The sequence below is a fragment of the Macaca fascicularis genome, chromosome 11 (assembly GCF_037993035.2).
Source record: "Macaca fascicularis isolate 582-1 chromosome 11, T2T-MFA8v1.1".
Taxonomy (NCBI): Eukaryota; Metazoa; Chordata; class Mammalia; order Primates; family Cercopithecidae; genus Macaca; species Macaca fascicularis.
Genome location: NC_088385.1, coordinates 101,415,848 through 101,437,728, shown reverse-complemented (window position 1 = coordinate 101,437,728; position 21,881 = coordinate 101,415,848). Strand labels below are relative to the sequence as shown.

The 21,881-nt window shown below is 35.6% G+C and overlaps 1 protein-coding gene across 15 annotated transcripts in view; it reads left to right on the top strand.

The window, feature by feature from the left end:
- Positions 1 to 21,881, top strand: part of CEP83 (centrosomal protein 83) — a 163,493-nt gene that overhangs the window by 75,299 nt on the left and 66,313 nt on the right. For all 15 annotated transcript variants that reach the window (XR_012420492.1, XR_012420491.1, XR_012420494.1 and 12 more), the window contains 5 exons: positions 4,656 to 4,907; positions 7,650 to 7,781; positions 13,584 to 13,698; positions 15,436 to 15,580; positions 15,694 to 15,843. Coding sequence is in view for 12 of the 15 variants with exons in the window: in XM_065524653.1 (XP_065380725.1) it covers positions 4,656 to 4,907; positions 7,650 to 7,781; positions 13,584 to 13,698; positions 15,436 to 15,580; positions 15,694 to 15,843 (794 nt within the window). In the remaining 3 variants the exon portion in view is untranslated. The remainder of the gene's footprint in view (positions 1 to 4,655; positions 4,908 to 7,649; positions 7,782 to 13,583; positions 13,699 to 15,435; positions 15,581 to 15,693; positions 15,844 to 21,881) is intronic.

The window sequence follows — 21,881 nt, the reverse complement described above, 5'->3', positions numbered from 1 at the left end:
TCCATATGCTGTGTTGCCAGCATAAACTGCATTTTTCCCATATATTTTTCACTTTTCATGAGTTTATTGGTATGTAATTGCATCATAAGTCAAGGGGTAACTGTATGATGTCTGTAGGAAACTCCAAGTATAACCATATAGGCAGTTTGTAAATAAAAGGATATAAAAAGATACATCATGGAATCATTAATTAAAAGCAGGAGTGGCAGTATTAATATCAGATAGAGCAGACTTCAGGGCAAAGGAACATAACAAAGAAAAATACCAGATTTAGGCCGTGCGTGGTGGCTCACGCCTGTAATCCCAGCACTTTGGGAGGCCGAGGCAGGCGGATCACAAGGTCAGGAGATGGAGACCACAGTGAAACCCCGTCTCTACTGAAAATACAAAAAATTAACCGGGCACGGTGGCGGGCGCCTGTAGTCCCAGCTACTCAGGAGACTGAGGCAGGAGAATGGCGTGAACCCGGGAGGCGGAGCTTGCAGTGAGCCGAGATCGCGCCACTGCACTCCAGCCTGGGGGACAGAGCGAGACTCCGTCTCAAAAACAAAAAAAAAAAAAAGAAAAAAGAAAAAAGAAAAATACCAGATTTGTATAGAAAGAGATTATATAATGACAAAAGAGGTCAACCCAGCAAGAAGACACAGGAATACTAAATGTAAATGTATGTGCACCAGAGGTGCAAAATGTTTGAAGCAAAAATTGATAGAACTAAAAGGAGAAATAGACAAATCTATAATTATAATTGGTGACTTCATACCCCTCTCTCAACAAGTGATAAATTAAAAATCAGCAAGGATAAATAATAATGCAATAACACCATCAACCATTAGAACCTAAATAACATTTATAAAACATGCCACCCAAGGAGAACACCCAGACATATTCTTTTGATGTATTCACTGAATGTATATAAATGCTTACTGAACATATGCAAGATAGACCATATCCTGGGCTATAAAATAAACCTCAACAAACTTATACAACTTGAAATCATAACAAGTGAGTTTTCTGACCACAGTAGAATCAAACTAGAAATTAATAACAGAAAATAACAGGGAAATCTTCAAACACTTGGAAATGAAATGACATACTTAAAAAAAATTTATGGGTCAAGGAAGAAATTTCAAAGAAAAACATTTCAGTGAGATTACATTTCAAAAAATACATTGGATGAAAATGCAGCATATCAAAAATCTTAGGACACAGCTAAAGCAGTGCCAAGAAAAATTTGTAGCACTAAATACATGCGTTAGAAATGAGAAAACAAGTCAGTAATGTAAGCTCCCATCTCAAGAACCTGTAAAAAGAGCATCAAAAAATAAATAAATAAAGCAAGCAGAAGCAGAAGAAGGGAAATAATAAACATAGCAGAAATTGAAAACAGAAATAATAGAGAAAATCAGTGAAACAAAGAGCTAGTTCTTTGAAAAGATAATAAAAGTGACCAACTTTTAGCAAGACTAACAAAAAAGATGGAAGATACAAATTTTACCTATCTCAGGAATGAGAGTATCACTCATGACCTTACAGACATTAGAAGGGAAATGAGAATCCTTTGAACAACTCTACTGTAATAAATTTGACAATGCAGGTGAAATGGATCAATTTCTTAAAAGGCACAAACTACCACAACTCATTTAATGTGAAATCTGCAGTTTGTATAGAGCTATTACTGTTAGGGAAATTGAACCTGTAATTTTAAAATTCCCAAAATGAATAGTTAACTAGAGAATTTTACCAGGTGTTTAAAGAAGAATTAGTACCAATTCTACATAATGTCTTCCCCCAAAATGGAAGAGGAATGTTACCAATAGGGGAATCTTGGTTAAAGGATATACAGGATCCCTCTATATTAATCCTTATAATAATTCTTTGTGAACCTACCATTATCTGAAAAAGTTTAATTTTAGAAGAAGTAACTGGAGAAAGAAAAGACATCTTATACAGAGGAACAAAGAATGACAACGGACTTATTTTTACAAGTAGTACAAGCCAGAAGACAGTAGAGCAGTATCTTTAAAATACTGAAAAAAAACAAAAAAAGAAACCTAGGCACTTTGATTCCAGAGCCTTTTTTCTTACCCATATCCCTATCTTGTATCGTAAAGGTAATAAAAACAAGGAAGGATGGAGTAATTAGATAACACTACCTTTCCCTCTTGTGTGCCTTGGGGAATTGAAGTGCTATCATTTTTTGAAAAGGAAATCAGTCACTATTCCTAGTCCTATTGTTTCTGTTTAGTTTCCTTTACTTCAATAACTTTTTAAAAAGTAATATCAGTTAGCACATTGTCTTATCTGTCAAGCAGGTTTATATTTAGAATAGAATACAGTAAATGTAGAGGTAACTGCAATACAGGCGGATTTAGATAAAGTTCATAAAAGAGAAATTTAAACAAAGCCCTTTGGAAATTTAGAGGAAAGATTGAGAGCACAAGAAATTGAGGAAATCAAGGCAGATGACATGTGAGTCTGATTGAAAATGGCAGAAAAGGGAAGAGCTGAGGCTTTATCCAAGATCTGTGCTGAATGTCTGGGACATGAGTAGTGTTATGGCAATGATTGTAATAAGCTCTGCATCAGCAGAGATTTTGTGTTTGTTTGCTTATCCGCTGGGTTGTGTCCTTACTACCTAAAACAGTGTTGGGTACTTAGTAAGTACTCAGTAAATATTTGTTGCATGAATAAATAAATGAATAGTAAAATTAGATGGCAGTTTTGGTAAGAATGATTTGATACGTCTGGTTTAGGAGTTATAAACATGGAATCTAATTCTCAGCCATCAGCTAGCTGTCATCCAGTCTCGTAGCTTCAACTATGACTTCGGCTATCACACAGATGCCTCTGAAAACGTGGAAAGGAAGCAATAATATAGGAAGTATATAGGTCAAGAACATTGTGAACTGTGTGACCCTATGTGTAAAATGGGAACTACAAGAGAAATTATTAATATTGATTTTACATGTGGAGCACTTAGCTCAGTATTTGATCCATATTAAGTACTCAGTAAAGGGCACCATTGTCTGAAACTGAGTTACACATTGACTCCTGACCTTAGATGAGCCATCACACCTGTAATATAGCACATTAAAACCATATTAAGTTACCTCATGTAAAAGGTAAACAGGATCTTAAAGATCAGCTAGCCCAAGTTCTTCATTTAAACTGAGGACAGAATACAGTGGATAAAAAGGTAATCTTGGGACCTAACCAGGAAGTAATAGTTATTTGTAAAGCGTGGGAGGAAAAATAGGAGAGAAACACTAATTAGTTAGGCTTTGAGGGCTTAACTCTAAATACCATAGCTGCCTTCAAGGATGAATTTTATTCTCTGGAAAATAATATTTGTCTGCTGGATAGCTCTACCTATATTTCTCATTGGCATTTAAATTCAGCATGTCCAGAAACAAATTGGAATCACTATGTGTTAAAACTAAAAAGGTTGTTAGAGTGCATCTAATTCAGTTTCCCATTTTACAGGTGTGGAGAACAGATCCTGCTCTGGGGTGGAGGTCTTAAACTTTTTAGATTCATTGGTAGTGCTGTGATCAAACAGTTGTTCCTTTTGCCTAGGTTGTGGAGCATTTCTTTAGGTTTTTTTTTTTTTTTTTTTTTTTTTTTTTTTTGGGGGGGAGCTTACAGTGAGCCTTTGATGTTCATCCTGGCTGTAAACAACCTCTGTCTTGTTTTGAGCAGCAGTTTTCAACTTTTTAAAAAACAAAAAAACCCAGCTGAATCTTTTACTTAAGTTGAATCATATGAAGAAACCCCAAAAAGAGACTAAAAATAGAAGCTTATGGTTAATGCCAGAGATTTGGTGGGGGTGGTGGTAGGGGATAGATAGTTGGGGAGATCAGGAAAGGGAAAGAATGAGTTATAGACCCTAGTTGCTTGCCACTGGTCTCCAGAGGTGAGGAGCTTCTGAAATGCCTTAGAGGTTAGGAAACAGTTTGAAACCCACTGATTTGGAGGCCCACGGAGTCCAGCAGTGATAATTGGCATGAATGACAAGACCACTGATGTCTCTGCTCTGCAAGTTCCCCAGTGACTTTAACACTTGCCCTGGAGTAATGATTTTTCAATTCTTTCTTGAATCTAAGGGCTAAGAACTAGGCCATCATTACAATTAGGACTTTAATAAACTCTCAGCTATCATTTAAAAACTCTCATCAATCACATTTGCTTTTATGTACACAGACAGGCAGTTTTTGTGTGAATTAAGTTGCCCTGACATAGATAATTTTATTAGTATAGACATAGCTCAAGAATTACAGTCATGTGAGGAAAAGCTTAAGAGTAGTCAGAGTTTTGGTCATGAACCCCTATAATGTTATGATGAATTTTAAAATACTTGATGTATTTTTAATAATTATTTTTATAGTATTACAATTTTTAAATTTTAGTCAGCAACTGATTAAGCCCTGTGCTAGACACCACGTGGAAATAGAGGGAAAACAGGACACAGTCCTTGAACTCACATTTGAGTCTCACTAAGAACAGAAAGAAGGTGATACTTAAAAATTTTTCCTTTGTACTTTGTTTCAGCACCTGAGCTTTGATTTTGTGCAATTTTTAATTTTACTCATTTGTGAAGCATGTTCATGACTGAAAATTTACTTAACTTTGTATGCTTTCTTTAAAATTATTCTTAGATTGCAAGACTGGAGGAAGATAAAGAAGAACTACGTAACCAGCTGCTTAATGTTGATCTCACAAGAGACAGCAAACGAGTGGAACAACTTGCTCGAGAAAAAGTCTATTTGTGTCAAAAATTAAAAGGGTTAGAGGCTGAAGTAGCGGAATTAAGGGCTGAAAAGGAGAATTCTGACGCTCAGGTGGAAAATGCCCAAAGAATACAGGTGCGGCAGTTGGCTGAGATGCAGGCTACAGTCAGATCCCTGGAGGTAAGATTCTGATTACTTCCCGGTAGAGTATTGCATACTTTTTAAAAGTGCAATTGACAAACCTTTGATTTTTAGAGCATAAATGTATGCTCTCCAAGCTAATGCTGACGCATTTGTGTAATCCCAAGAGTATTTATTCTTTTAGTAAAGAAGAAAGCTATTGATTCATAAGCAATACGTATGCTACCACATTTATAAAGGGATATTTATTCTGTGGGAGTTAAGTCACCTATCTGAAATGTCTTAACTCTTAAAATGCCACATAATAGAATATGCAAAATAAAAATGTATGTATTTGAGTTTCTGAAAGTAAAGTCATCTCAAACCAGAAAGAATAATTTTTTTCAAGATAGTACATTCCTTACACTGGGATTTGAGATCTTAAAGTCACAAATCCTGCTTGAACAGAAATACTATACTGATATATCTTATGATAGCTTCTTCCCAGACTAGTAAAATCCAACTGTAAAGGTATACATGCCTTTGCAGAATTATTTCCCTGGGTTCATTAGAGAAAGATAAGTGTTGGCAGACCTGACTGGTACTCCTAGGGGTATTGCCTTATGAAAATTCTTGGTTTCCATTTTATTCAGATATACTTATTCTTCTTAGTTCTTAGTGCCTAACTTGTAGCAAACATACCTGTTTAATTGTTTTTATTTTTTACAATTCAAAGTGTTTCTTTTTCCTTTGGAATAGTTATAAAATGATTTGGGGGTGGGCATTAGCGGGCATTTAATTTGTAGTTAAAATCAATATCCAAATCCAAGATGGTGATTTTTTTCCCCCAGCCAGTGATACAGGAATACATTGGTATGTTTTGAAGAGTAGAAGTTACTTTTTTATTTTGTTACATGACGCTAGGTCAGTATTTACTGGTTTTCTGAATTAAAAGTTGTCAGTATCATTGTACCTTAAACATGAAGCAGTTCATTGTGAGACTGTTTATGTTGCCATCCTTCCATCCTTATGTATTTTACACAGTGACAGAATAAGTGAGACGATTGCAGTTGAATATAGCATACAGTTCTGATGGGAAACTTTCCATTGAGGTCCTTTAGAGTGATTATTTTCAGGGCAAGTTGAATGATGACAAAAGATTTGTGACATTTTCATAAGAGCCTATATTTTTATCATTTGTCAGATGAAATGAAAATAAGCATATGACAGCAAACATTTCTTTCTTCTTTAACTTTCTTGGCTATCATTGTGCCCAGAGAGTATTATTTCATATATGAAGAAAATAGGTTTTTTCCCTAATTATTTGTCGAATATAGTCCTTACATATTTAAGATAGATGTTCCCCAACTTAAAGTGGTTTGACTTATGATTTTTTGACTATACAATGGTGTGAAAGCCATATATGTATTTATGTACTTTGAATTTTGATCTTTTCCTGGGTTACTGATATGTGGTATGATACTCTCAATGCTGTGTAGCTGCACTGAGCCACAGTTCCCAGTCAGTCACATGATCATGAGGGTAAATAACCTCTTTACTGAGTACTGTGTTGCCAGATGATTTTTTCCAACTGTAGGCTAATTCACGTGTTTTGAGGATGCTTAAGGTAGGCAGTCTAAGTTATGGACTTAGATATTTTCAATTTGTGATGGGTTTATCAGGATGTAACCCCATCATAAGTTGAAGAGCATCTATATATACGAAATGAGATGTTATGAAACTGAAGTGTATCCTTTAAATGCCGAAACGTTTTCATTTTGATTATGTTGAGGTCGGGTATGGTGGCTTATGCCTGTAATCCCAGCACTTTGGGAGGCTGAGGTAAATGGGTCACCTGAGCTCAGGAGTTTGAAATGAGCCTGAACAACACGGGTAAAACCCTGTCTCTACAAAAAATACAAAAATTAGCCAGGCGCCATGGTGTGCACCTGAAGTCCCAGCTACTCGGGAGGCTGAGGCAGGAGAATTGTTTGTGCTTGGGAGTCTGAGGTTGCAATGAGCCAAGATCGTGCCATTGCACTCCAGCCTGGGAGACAAAGCAAAACCTTGTCTGAAAAAAAATACGTGTGTGTGTGTGTGTGTGTGTGTGTATATGTGTGTATATATGTGTGTGTATATATATAATGTTGAGTAGACATGTTTTTTTAAAAAGGTTTTAGTTCCCCTCCCCTCATGAAAGAGTACTATCAATATTACCAACCAGAAACATTTTTGACAACCTACAGACTTCATTAACAATCTTAATTGTGTCATGAGATCAGGAGCCTCTTTGCTCACACTTAAGAAGTCTGCAGATTAGCTGAGGATTTTGAAATAATGTATTTCCCTATTTCTTTTTTGAAAATCATTGATTTTAGATTTTCAATTTGTACTTGTTACTATCAATGAGCCCTGTCTTCTACTTTCTAATATGCTTTTTCCTATCTGTTGTAGACTGGAAACTTCCAAAAATGTTTGAAATAAGTCAGTGTTAAAAATAAATAGACATCAAGTGAATGCCTTAGGTAGTTTCTCTCATGAGAGAAGTATATAAACTTTATTTTGTTGGTGGTCATTCATATGTTGTTTGTCTAGATACCTTTGTTGCATATTTCCTGAAACACTATCTTTCATTTGAATTCTACCAATTAGTTTGAGAAAATGTTTGTTACATTGGTATATGTTAATGTTGAGGTTTTGAATAATTTTTGTATAATTGTAAATGTATTTTAAGTAGTGCTTATTTGATTTTGAAATACTTGAAAAATAAATGAATTTTAAAATATTTTGTTTGAATGAAAGGCTGAAAAACAATCAGCTAATTTACGGGCAGAACGCTTGGAAAAAGAGCTACAATCAAGCAGTGAACAAAATACCTTTTTAATTAATAAATTGCATAAAGCTGAACGAGAAGTAAATACATTGTCCAGTAAAGTAAGTTGTTTTATGTTTCTGTTTCATTCTTTAGAATGTTTGTTACTATATAATGATAAATTTTATTTTTAATAATTCATTTCTTTATACTGAAATGTTTTATTATATCATTCTACCTTCCAAGAAATAAATACATTGATCAGTAGAGTATGTTATCTTATGCCTCTACTTCATTCTGTAGAATACTTGATACTGTACAATGACGAATTTTGCATTCTCTGTATTGAAGTATTTTTAATTCTATCACTCTGCCTTCCAAATACATGCAGAATCTGATCAATTCTTACCACATCCACCGTGACCTTTCTAGTCCAAGCCATGATTTTTTTAGGCTCAATTTCTGTGCCAGGTTGCTTACTGGTCTTTCTGCTTTCTACCCATTCAGAGCTCTGTGTGATCTGGAGTCTTTTCACAGCCATGACCATGTATTTTTCCTCCTGTTCACTTTGCTCCCTTTGGCCTTGTCACTCTTTGAGCAAACTCACGTCTTGCTCAGAGTTTCTGCACTTGTCTGACCTTGACTCAGTCTTCCCTCACATATCCACATAACTTGCCTCCTCACCCCCTAGATGTTGCCTAACCAGAGAGGCTTTCCTTGTCTTCACGTTGGAAAATAGCATCTTCCTTCTTCCTCTGTCTTTCTATCTTCCTTACCTGCTTCATAGCTCTTAATACTATCTGATATAGTTATTTGGTTTTTATGTTTTTGTCTCTCCTTTTCTTTCCCACCACCTTCCTTTCAACCCAATATAAGCTCCAAGAGAGCAGGGACATTGTTTTCATCACTACTACTTTCCCAGCTTCTAGAACAGTGCCGGCACATAGTAGGTACTCAATAAATATTTCTTCAATGAATAAATTAGTAGTAGCAGCATGATCTACATTTATATTCTCCTTAACAGACTGGATTCAAATTCTGATTTTTCCTTTACTAAAAAAAGCTGTGTGACCTTGGGCAGTTCACCATCTCTCTGAAACTTAAGTGAAACTTAAGTCTATGAAATGGGACTAATACCTACTTTATAGAGTTGTGGCAAAAATTAAATGTAGCTGATGATGAAAATGATAATAGCAGTGACTATACACTGGTAATATCCTTAAATAAGAAAATATTGTAACATAAATAATACAGAATTTTTAGTCCATTGACTAGTCTGTATCTCACTGTCTCAATAACTGTGTGTAACCTTAGGCAAGTTTACCTAATATCATTAGGATCCAATTTCCTTATATCTGTAAGAACTCTTCCAGCCTACTAAGACTGTGTAAGAACTACTAGGAAATAATTTGATTGCCTCCTGATTAACTATAAGTAGATTATATATTCAGCAGATACACATTGAACGCTTATAACTATAGAGTATACAAAAAAAATAGATATAAAACACAAGTAAATTCAGGATATAGGGAGTTTCCATGCTTTTCTTCCAATTCCAGTATAAATTATTTTTAGTTTTGTAAAATAATATTGAATACCTAGTATTGCAGCACATCGTTCTTGACCTGAGTAGCCAGACTACACTGCTGGAATAATTGGAACCACACATGTCGCAACAGGACATGGGATATGCTGGCTTGTGCAGTGGCTTCTCTCTTGGGGGGTCACCAAGTATAATACTTTTCATGCAGTACATTTTACCTGAGCTCTCTGGCTCACCTTTGTGCTGACCCTGATTTTCCTTCTTTTTTTCCGTATATATACTCTTCCCTATTGCTCTTTCCTTTTGGAGTTAGAGCATAGGTGATTTCTCCTACTCTGCTGGAGAAAAAACAGCAATCTAGTATAGTATTTATTTCTTTGTGCTTGTTTATTAATACACGTTGCTAAGAGTTGCCTGTCTTTTTAAAGGCACACTTGAATTATTTTGCATATAAATGGAGTATTAAATACCATCCTTTAACTTTAAACAAACTAAGTTTCATTTGAAGTCTTGCATGTAAAGATTCCATTGGAAGGGTAAATTTTAAAATAATATTTCAAACATGACTGCCACAGTTTTCTTTGCAACTTGAAATTTTCATAAACATTTTGCAATTCTAGCAAATGGTTGTTTGCGGTGCAAAGGAACACCTGGGGTGTGTTGTCTAAGTTACTCAAATTCATAAATGTGTCAGATTTTAGAACAAAGTTATGTCAGTGTGAGCATCAGTGTCTTGGATTAAAAGGTGTTACTAAAGATGGCCTGAAAATGATGACCTTAAGGAGATTTCACATTCAGCGAGGTAAATTCTTCTAGTTCCCTCATAACGTTTTTCATTTTCAGAATGCCAATAAAAGATAGTTTTAAGGAAGCCACCCAACAGAGTTGTCCTTATTTACCTAAATTAATGAGGTAATTACGTCTCAGAACTTTGAAAGCGATCAGGATTTGAGTACCGTCTCTTTGGAATCTGTATCCAGGGCTTCTTAGGTAATACATATTGTCAATTATATTTCCGTTTCTTACTTGTTTATACTGTGCTCTTGTGTGTCTTTCTGTGAGTATGTGTACTTTAACAGATCCTGACCCCCTGTAAAATGCCCAGTATTGCCAGTTTTGACATTTATTAAAGTTTTGTTAGTAATATCTGAATACTTCCATTGTGTGAAAAACATAAAGCAAATTCACAACATAAAGGCCAGAATCTATATGGCAGACATTCTGTGAAGAACAGGGTGACTTGATCCAGTGGAGCTTCAGGAGACCATGAATTACTTGAAATTTTATGCAACATTTTAACATGAGCATTTTATTTTTAAAAAATCCCTAATTTTTGGGACTTGATCACAAAGAAGATTAAGAACCAGGGATCTAGGGGCAGAAAGAAACCTTATTGTAACATTTGGAATTTGGTTCAGATTACTCATAGAAAAGTGCTATTATTGTCATTACTGGGTAATAAATTTTCATACGTTATTTTAAGTAAAATTCCTTTTAGTATATTTTTAGGAAATTAACAGTATTCGTATAAGTGCATCGGTGATGTTAGGATGATACAAATAAGGCAATAAAGAAAAGCTTAAGATCCATAGATGAGTAAATTTGAATGCAGAGAGGACAGGTACATTGCTTGAGCATATACCACTGGTTTAACAGCAAAAGTAGGCCTGAAGACAGACCTCACTTGTTGCTTGACTTCCTATTCGGTGTTCTTTCAGTTTCAATAATTATAGTTTAGTTAAAAATGTCTTCTCATTTCAATAAATTTTAGGGTGAAATGAAAAAGAAGTTTTTGTAGATCTTGAAGTTACCATGAGATGAATCAACTTCCTATGAAATAAGATAGCTCTAATTTTCCACCTTATGCAGCTATAGCTATAGTATGTTTGTTAATGAAATGCTGTGTCATTCTTACCCTTTTACAGTTAGTATATAATAGCAGGTTATAATTACGTTTGTCATAGTGATTGGATTTTCTTTGTAATTGTATTTCTTCAAAATTTTAAAGTATTTGTAACTTAAATTCTATCTGTCCATGAAATTATAATGTAGTAAAACCCAATCTACAGAAAGTTTAAGTATTAAAACAAATTCTCAGCTGCTTTCATGTAAACATCATTTTATAAAACTTGCTTTTGTAGAAAAGAACTTCCAAAAGGAAATTAAAAATGCAGGCTGGGCGTGGTGGCTTGTGCCTGTAATCCCAGCACTTTGGAAGGCCAAGGCGGGTGGATCGTGAGGTCAGGAGTTCAAGACCGGCCTGGCCAAGATGGTGAAACCCCATCTCTACTAAAAATACAAAATTTAGCCAGGTGTGGTAGTGCATGCCTGTAATCCCAGCTACTCGGGAGGCTGAGGCAGGAGAATCGCCTGAACCCCGGAGACAGAGGTTGCCGTAAGCTGAGATCAAGCCACTGCACTCCAGCCTGGGCGACAGAGCGAGACTCTGTCTCAAAAAATAAATAAATAAAAATGCAAAACTGATGTCAGCACAAGGTTGCCATTTTATGAACGGTCATTTAAAAATCTACGAGTTAATCTGGAGGGATGTCTTATTGTAGTTACCAGTACGAAGGCAGTACTCACTTTTCTGTTTATTTCCTTTAAATGAAGATTTTGCATGAAACTATTCCTTGAAACATTTTCAGGACCTTTTGTTGATGGAGTCTCTTCCAGTAAGACACTTCTATTTCTCATCCTTGCCCTCTTTGGCTCTAGGAACTCTTTTTGATTTGTGTCTGACTCCCAACTCCAGTTTTTATGGGGTTTTTATTGGACTCTTAAGTAAATTGTCTTTTACTTTCCTGTTTCTACCATCTCACATTTTCTGTATTTAACTTGTATATATTTGTAGTTTCCTACTCTGATTCCATAGTTTTCTATATTTGGGTAATATATCAGAAAACGGGTCATCTAATCTTTATGTTTGTATTGATTAAATCCTTATTATATGACTATATCTAATTTTAGAAGCTCCTTACCAAAGAGAAGGGCTATGGAAAATGAATTTATATGATTTATTCTTGTTCCTGCCTCTATCCCCTACCTCATACTTGTGCACATGCGCACACAGACACAATCTATACACATAGACTGTTTTGTCACCAGATTCAATTGATTCTTCATTCTCCCCCTTTATTCATTCTTTGCCTTTTAATTGATTTATTTACCTTCAGTTTCTTAAGCCAACAGATTTACATTAATTAATTGTGCCACCTTCAACAGCTAACTGAAAAACAACCCTTTCGTGTGGTATATAAAGTTTATTCCCTGCCATTCCTCCACAGATTTCACATCTGCCGGTGCTCTCCATGTAATACATAGCTTGTTTTAAGAGCAGACCATGTCATGTTATACACATAATAACATTTTATATGCTGTTCCTTCTACCTAGAGTACCTTCTTTGTCCCTAACACATTTTTTATTCTTAAATTTAATTTTAATTTTTTTAGAGACAAGGTCTCACTCTGTTGCCCAGGCTGGAGTACATTGGCACAATCATAGTTCACTGCAGCCTCAAACCCCTAGACTCAAGTGATCCTCTTAGTCTCCCCAATGGCTGGGACTAAGGGGCTAATTAAAAAAATTTTTTTTTTTTAGAGAAAGGATCTCACTATGTTGCCCAAAGTGGTCTCCAACACCAGGCCTCAGACACTTCCTTCTGCCACAGCCTTTTGAGTAGCTGGGATTTTAGGTGCAAGTTACTGTGTCCAGCTCTGGACACTTTTTAAAAGGAAGGTTTCAGGCCAAGTGCAGTGGATTACACCTATAATCCTAGCACTTTAGGAGGCCAAGGCAGGAGGATTGCTTGAGGCCAGGAGTTTGAGACCAGCCTGGTCAACATAGCAAGAGCCCATCGCTACAAAAAAATTGAAAAATTATCTGAGCGTGGTGGTGTGCACCTGTAGTCTTCTTGACAGCTACTTGGAATGCTGAGGAGAGAGGATCACTTGAGCCCAGGAGTTTGAAGTTAAAGTGAGCTATGACTGTGCCACTGCACTCCAGCCTGGATGACATAGTGAGACCCTGTCTTTTAGAAATATTAACAAATTTAAAAAGTTTCAGAATTTTTTCCCTGCAGATTTTCCAATCATCAAGTATTTGATTTTAGATACTTGTAATTAAGTCTTTAAGGCAAGATTAAGCCAGAGGACCATACATAGATATTCGTAAGGAAATGCCTCAGTTCTGTTAGGAAAGAACTGTTTTCTTGATGTCTCCTTATTTGAAGTACTATTGCAGGCATTGACACTCCTTTCTTCTTGAAAGGTACTTAGACTCTACTATCAAAGCGTTTTCTCGTTTCCATGTATGTTTTGGGGTAAGTATTGAATGACAAGAAAATGATGAATAGTAATTTCAATTTTTAATTATCAACAGGTGAAAGAACTTAAACATTCAAACAAACTGGAAATAACAGACATCAAACTGGAGACAGCAAGGGCTAAGAGTGAGCTAGAAAGAGAAAGGAATAAGATTCAAAGTGAACTGGATGGTAATGTGTGATTTCCCTTGCTGCTGCTGCTGCTGCTTATTTTCAGATATGAACTCAAATTATTAAAATAGTTGAACATGAATTTTTATTTCCAGATTTTCAACGTAGTTTAAATTTTGGAGTACATATGAAATGTTTATTATATGTTGAGTGTTTTGTTCATTGTAAGACTTAATAACTTTTAAAAAATCAGTCTTATGTTTTTATCGTAGTTTTTGGATACATAAATGAACTTTGTAAATGGGATGCCATACTTCGTGATTTATAAATCTTAAATCTATTTATTGTGTAGTTTATTACTCCCAGGACATTTTAAGTCTAGAGAATGTGAAGAAGATAATTGGGTTCCAGGCTTAATTTTTTTCAATTAAAAAAATTTTTTTATGTAGACCCTAGGCCAGTCATTGTAGCCTAGTGTAGGGTAGGCTTATTTTTTTATTTTTTATTTATTTATTTATTTTTGAGACGGAGTCTTGCTGTGTCCCTCTGGCTGGAGTGCAGTGGCGTGATCTCAGCTTACTGCAAACTTCACCTCCCAGGTTCATGCCATTCTCCTGCCTCAGCCTCCCGAATAGCTGGGACTACAGGCGCCCACCACCAGGCTGGCTAATTTTTTGTATTTTTAGTAGTGACAGCGTTTCACTGTGTTAGCCAGGATGGTCTCGATCTCCTGACCTCATGATCTGCCTGCCTTGGCCTCCCAAAGTACTGGGATTACAGGTGTGAGCCGTGCACCCGGCCAAGTAGGCTTATTTTTAAGTTCCAGTTTAATCTTAGAACGTCCATCTCATCAGGTTTCTTCATTATTTACGTTGTTTCTAACTTGAAGTATTTAAATAAGCTTACATTTGGCCTGTAGCTATCCTTGAGTTGATCTGTAGTTGAACTCATTTCAGACAGAGTTTATGATGAATGCCTTTCATGTTTTGAAACCGGGTCTCACCTTGTTGCCCAGGCTAGCTTTGAATTCCTTGGCTCAAATGATCCTCCTGCCTAAGCCTCCTCAGTAGCTGGGACTACAGGTGCTAACACCGTGTCTGTATGCTGTGAATGATTTTTTCCAATTATTGATTTCTATTTATTTGGCTCATGGATTTCCATAGAGTTAGGGAGTAAATTTTTTTAGGAACTTAAAGGATGCTGCATTTTGTTTTTACTTTGAGTTAGATGTGAGTTTGCTTTAATTATTCCATCTGCAAAGTATTTGCCATTTCATCACAAAGATTTCTGAATTCATTGTACAAACTTTCTTGAAAGTGTCCGTGTTATTTATACTTCTGCTAGAAATCTAGCAGTTCTGCTAGAATCAACAGGTTTTGAAGGGTTTTGTGATTTATTTCACTCTGCTATCGGCCAGCTTTGTCTATGATGCTGTCTTAGAGGCTTAGGTCACAGAACCCCTTTAGAAGTGAAGAAAGTAAACCTCTGGTTTATCATCCAGGTTGTTCTCAACTCTCAGTGTTCGAATGAGTAAATGTATATAGCCTTTTATTAAAGTTTTTATATGTGTATGCACTAAATAAACAGTGACAGGAAAATTTGCTCTGAGTTTTATCCTGTTTCATTCTCTATTTTAAGAGAGTTTATTAATGATGTGAGTATTATTGAGAATATATATTCATAGAGACTTTCTACATTCTTTTAGTTGTCTTACCAGCTTATGAATACTTGCTGTTAAATGTGACTTTTCATCTTAGTAACATTGAATAGTACATTTTTCTCCTTAAAAAACACTAGGATTACAGTCAGACAATGAAATTCTCAAAGCAGCTGTTGAACACCACAAAGTGCTCTTAGTAGAAAAGGATCGTGAATTAATACGTAAAGTACAAGCTGCCAAAGAAGAAGGTTATCAAAAACTTGTGGTATTACAAGATGAAAAGTAAGTACTTAATTACCTTAGTTTGACTTAAATATCCTTGCAAATGAAAACATTTTGCTGTTATATCATCTTTATTATAGTTCTTGTAACATAATTATGATCTCTTGTTTTAGGTTAGAACTCGAGAACAGATTAGCAGATTTGGAGAAAATGAAAGTAGAACATGATGTCTGGAGGCAATCTGAAAAGGATCAGTATGAGGAGAAATTGCGGGCTTCACAGATGGCAGAAGAGATCACCAGGAAGGAGCTTCAGAGTGTTAGGTGATATATACATAGATATTTAAAGTTTTTCATGTTGAAATAATGTCAGAGTTAACAAAATGATGTACAAGTAGTACAAAGAATTCCCATGTGCCCTTCACCCTTATCTCCCAAATATGGATACCTTATGTAACCATATTATAATAACCAAGATTAAGAAATTAATATGAATATCAGGAAATCAGACATTACTATTATAAAGTCTATTAACTGTACTCAAATTTTACCAGTTGTCCCACTGATGTCTTTTTTCTGGTCTAAAACCCAATCCAGGATCACACATTGCATTTAGTTACTTTTAATATGGAACATATGAACACTTTGACAAATACTTGTCAGTATTTTGTATATCCTCTCTCAATTTGGTTTTGTATTGCATTTTTCATGGTTAAATTCAGGTTAGGCATTTTAAGGAAAACATCAAAGTCATGTGTCCTCAGTGCATCATATTAGGAGGTTCATGATTTGGCCCCTTAACTGGTGATTTTAACTTTGATCACTTGGTTAAGGTGCCATCTGCCATGTTTTTCCCCTATAAAATTACTATTTTTTCCCCTTTGTAATATATAATTATCTTGTGGTTGCCCATATGATATTTCAAGTCTATGTAAATATTCTCATATTTTGCCTTTATATATTCTTCCATTAATTTTAGTATCCATTGATAATTGTTATCTGAAACAGTTATAATTCTAGCGTTTGCCAAATGGTGATCTTTCCATTTCTGTAATCCTTCCACATTTATTAGTTGAAATTCTCCTGAAAAGAAGAGCTTTCCATTCTCGTCTAGATATATTTATATCACTATGGATTTATACATTCATATTTTTTCTATAGATTATAATATTTTGTTATAATATTTTGTGTTGCTCAACTTCTCTCAGATTTGACTATTGGAAGATCTTTCAAGTTGAATCCCATGTCCTTTTGACATAATCCCACGATTTATTGTGACTTTTTTCTATCATTACAGGATGTTCTATGATTCTCTTTCACTTTCCCTGCCCCAGCCCTGGAATTAAGCATTTCTCTGAGGTGCTTTGATTCCTTTTTAATTGGAGAATGGCATTTAGAAACCAAAATCTCAGCTCTAGGTATGCTTGTTGGTACTAGAGAGTCATTGCTTCTAGGTCCTCTCAGTGAACTGAAAATTACACATTTATGTCTATTTCTTTATTTTTTTCTCTATATTAATAATCTTGAGTTTACATTGATATTTCCGGCTCCGTTCCAGCACCATGGAGTTCATTCTGGCCTTCCTCTTTTCATACTTGCAATTCTTTTGACAGTGAGAAAACTGATATTCATTATTCATACTGTATTTACTTAGTCCTAGAATATAAAATTGTTTTAGAATTGCTAACTCATCACTCAATGAAAAACAAACCCATTAACTTACATGTAATATTTGTGTATAGTTGTTTTTATCTTTAACCTTAGAGTATATAGTCAAAATATTGTTTTCCAAAGTTACTTATGATTTTTCTCCCTGAATTCTCCTTTAATGTGGTTTGTTATTCACTTATAAAGCAGGTTTATTCTTTCTGTTCTATTCTATTTTGAGTCCATACCTCATCCTTGTTTATTTATTTATTTATATATTGGGCTTTTGAAATATCTACATGGTTCTAAAAGACAGAACTATAATATACCAAAAAACGAACAAACAAAAAATTTTAAAAAAACCTCAAAAAGTTGCCACTTCCCACATCTGCTCTACCCTGTTCCCATTTCCCTCATCTTTTCTCCTCTGTCCTGCCCCTATGTGAGATTAATCTCATTAGTTTCTGGTTTAGACTTCCTACATTTTTTGTTGTTGTTGTTGTTCCTCACAAATATCAGATGTCATTGTATTTTTCCTTCTTTCTTATCAGTGTACCCTGGAAACTGCTTCAGATTAGTTCATAGAGATTAACCTCATTCTTTTTTATGGCTGCATAGCACTCCACTATGTGTTTCTGTCAGTGTTTAGTGAAACAATCTCTTAGGTTTATTTAGTTTCCAATATTTTGTCTTTTTTTTTTTTCCGAAACAGAGTCTTGCTCTGTTGCCCAGGCTGGAGGGCAGTGGGATGATCTTGGCTCACTGCAGCCTCTACCTCCGCCTCTGGGATTCAAGTGATTCTCCTGCCTCCTGAGCAGCTGAGATTGCAGGCATATGCCACCACAACTGGCTAAAATTTTGTATTTTTAGTAGAGGTGAGATTTCACCTTGCTGGCCAGGCTGCTCTCAAACTCCTGGCTTCAGTTGATCTGCCCACCTCGGGCCTCCCAGTGTACCGGGATTATAGGTGTTGAGCCACTGCACCTGGCCTCCAGTATTTTGTGATTACAACTGATGATGCAGTCAATAATGTTGTACATGTAAATATTTTCATTTTCTGGAGATGTATCTTCAGGGTGAATTTCTGAAGTAAATTGGTGGGTCAAAAGGTAAATCATATGCAGTTTTGTTGGATATTGCCAAATTTCCATCCAAGAGAATTATATCACTTTGCATCTTAGTGTAGTTTAATTTGCATTTCTCACATTATAAATGAGATTGAGCAATGTTTCATTTGTTTAAAGGCCATTTTTACATCATTTTTGTATGAATTGTTTGTTCCTGTCTTTCCCTATTGTACTTGGTTTTTTTGGCCTTTTTTACCTTGCTTAATTTTTTTTTTTTAAATTAGCTTGCTTTTTAGGAGTTCTTTATATATCAGGATTAGGCTGCAGATATTTTCTGTCAGTGTGTGTCAGCAGTCTTCTGAGTTTGCTTCTGTTATTTTTTTGCTGTGCAAAAATTTTTATTATGTAATCAAATTTAATCTGTTACTGCTTCTGGGTATTAAGTCAGAGTTAGTAGTCTCTCCCTGAACTGAGGTTAAAGAGGAATTCACTTCTTTTTGCTTGTATGGTTTCATTTTTTACATTTAGTTCTGTGATCTATTTGAAGTGTATTTTTTTGTATGCTGTGAGGTATGGATTTAATTAGTTTTTTCTAAGTGGCTAATTGTCTCACACTTTTATTAAAAACCTGTCTTTGCCCCAGTGATTCATAATGATGCTTTTATTGTATTTTAAATTTCCATATATACTTGGATATATTTCTGGACTTTCTATTCTGTTTCACTCATCTGGTTGTCTGTTCATGTGCCATTTTACAATTAAAAAAAAAAATTTTGTTTCAATTTTTATTTAGAGACAGAGTCTGTGTTTGTTGCCCAGGCTGGAGTGCATGATCGTGGCTCACTGTAACATTGAACTCCTGAGCTCAAGCAATCCTCCCTCCTCAGCCTCCCAAGTAGTTGGGACTTTAGGCGCCTCCACCATTATTATGATACTTTAATTATAGAGGCTTTATAGTATGCTTTAATATCTGGTGGTGGTACTCGGTCCTTAGAGTTTTTCTCTCAGTATTTTCCTAGCTAGTATTATATGTTTGTTTTTTCATATCAACTTGAATATTAATGTCTAGCTCCATAAAAAAGTTTGTTTGCAGTTTTATTGGGATTTCATTAATTTTTTTCCAATATTTGAAAATTGATAAAATACACATAAAATAAAATCTTGCATCTTAACTAATTTTTTGTTTTATTTTGTTTTGTTTTTTGTTTTTTTTATCTTAACTAATTTTAAGTGTACAATTCAGTGGTATTGAATACATTCATATTGTGGAACCATCATTACCATCCATCTCCAGAGTTCTTTTCACCTTGTAAAACAAACTGTACCCATTAAACAATAACTTCCCATTACCCCATCCTCCCAACCCCGGGTAATCACCAGTTCACTTTCTGTCTTTTAGGATTTTTGACTACTCTACATACCTTTGTAAGTGGAATCAAGCAGTATTTGTCTTTTTTTGTTGTTTTTTTGGGGGGTTATTTTACTCAGCATGATGTCTTTTTTTTTTTTTTTTTGGACTGAGTTATTTTACTTAGCATGATGTCATTATTATTATTGTTATTATTTTGAGACAGAGTCTCGCTCTGTTGCCCAGGTTGGAGTGCATTGGCGTGATCTCAGTTTACTGCAACCTCCATCTCCTAGGTTCAAGCCATTCTCCTGCCTTAGTCTCCCAAGTAGCTGGGATTAAAGGCGCCTGCTACCAAACCTGGCTAATTTTTGTATTTTTAGTAGAGATGTGGTTTCACCATATTGGCCAGGCTGCTCGAACTCCTGACCTCAGGTGATCCGCCCACCTCAGCCTCCCAAAGTACTGAAATTACAGGTGTGAGCTACCACGCTTGACCTAATGTTCATTATTTTCTAAGGCTTAATGATATCTCATTCTGCGTATATACTGTATTTATTGATTTGTTTACAGACACCTGGATTGCTTCCACATTTTAGCTATTAATGATGCTGTTATGAACATGTGTGTACAAACATCTCCTTACAACCTTGGTTTCAGTTATTTTGGGTGTATATCCAGAAGAGGAATTACTGGATTATATTGTAATTCTGTTTATAATTTTTTGAGGAACTGCCATTCTGTTTTCTTCAGTGGCTGCACCATTTTAAATTCCCACCAAGAATGTACAAGCCTTCTGATTTCTCCATATCTTCACCAGCACTTATTTCATGTTTTTTAAAAACTTAATTGACACACAATTGTACATGTTTACAGGGTACAGTGTGATATTTTGATTCATGTATACAGTGTGTAATGATCAAATCAGGGTAATTAGCATATCCATCACCTCAAACATTTAATGCGTTCTTTCAATTGGGAACATTCAAAATCGTCTCTTCTAGCTCAAATATACAATAAATTAGTGCTAATTATAGTCAGCCTGTAGTGCTGTAGAACACCAGAAATTATTCTTCCTATCCAATAGTAGTTTTGCATTTGTTAACCAACCTGTATCTTCCCTCCTCACTACCCTTCCAGGCTCTAGTAACCACTATTCTACTTTCTAGTTCTATGAAACAAACTTTTTTAGCTTCCACTTGTGAGGACATGCAGTATATATCTTTGTGTGCCTGACTTACTTAATTAACCTATTGTCCTCCGTATTGTCCATGTTGCCATGAACGACAGGATTTCATACTTTTTTATGACTGAATAGTATTCCATTGTTTATATATGCCACATTTTCTTTATCCATCCGTCTGTTGATGGGCACTTAGGTTGATTCCATATCTTGGTTATTGTGAATAGTTCTGCAGTAAACATAGGAGTGCAGATATCACTTTGACATACTAATTTCCTTTGGTTTGGGCATATACCCAGTTGTGGAATTGCTGGGTCCTGTGGTAGTTCTGTTTCAGTTTTTTTTGAGACAGGGTCTCACTTTGTCACCCAGGCTGGAGTACAGTGGTATGGTCGTGGCTCACTGTAACCTCTGCCTCCGAGGTTCAAGTGATTCTCTTGCCTCAGCCTCCCGAGCAGCCGGGATTACAGGTGTGTGCCACCATACCCGGCTAATTGATTGATTGATTGATTGTATTTTTTTTGTAGAGACGGGGTTTCACTGTGTTGGCCAGGCTGGTCTCCAACTCTTGACCCCAAGTGATCCGCCTGCCTTGGCCTCCCAAAGTGCTGAGATTACACGCGTGAGCCACTGCACTTGGCCTGTTGTTAGTTTTTTGTCGAGCCTCCTTACTATTTTTCTTAATGGCTATACTAATTTACATCTGCACTAACAGTGTCTAAGAGTCCCTTTTCTCCTCATTCTTGAAAACATTTGTTTTGTCTTTTTGACGGTAGGCATTCTAGCTGGTGAGATGAAATCTCATTGTGGTTTGATTTGCATTTCCCTGATGAATAGTTAGGTTGAACAATTTTTTGTAAATGTTTTTCATAAATTCATAAATCCATTCAGATCATTTGCCCATTTTTAAATGGAATTATTTGGGGCTTTTTGCCATTGAGTTGTTTGAGTTTCTTGTTTATTCTAAATGTTAATCCCTTGTCAGATAAATGGTTTGCAGGTGGGCCAGGTGTGATGGCTCACACCTGTAATCCCAGCACTTTGGGGAGCCAAGGCAGGCAGATCACCTGAGGTCAGGAGTACAAGATCAACCTGACCAACATAGTAAAACCCCGTC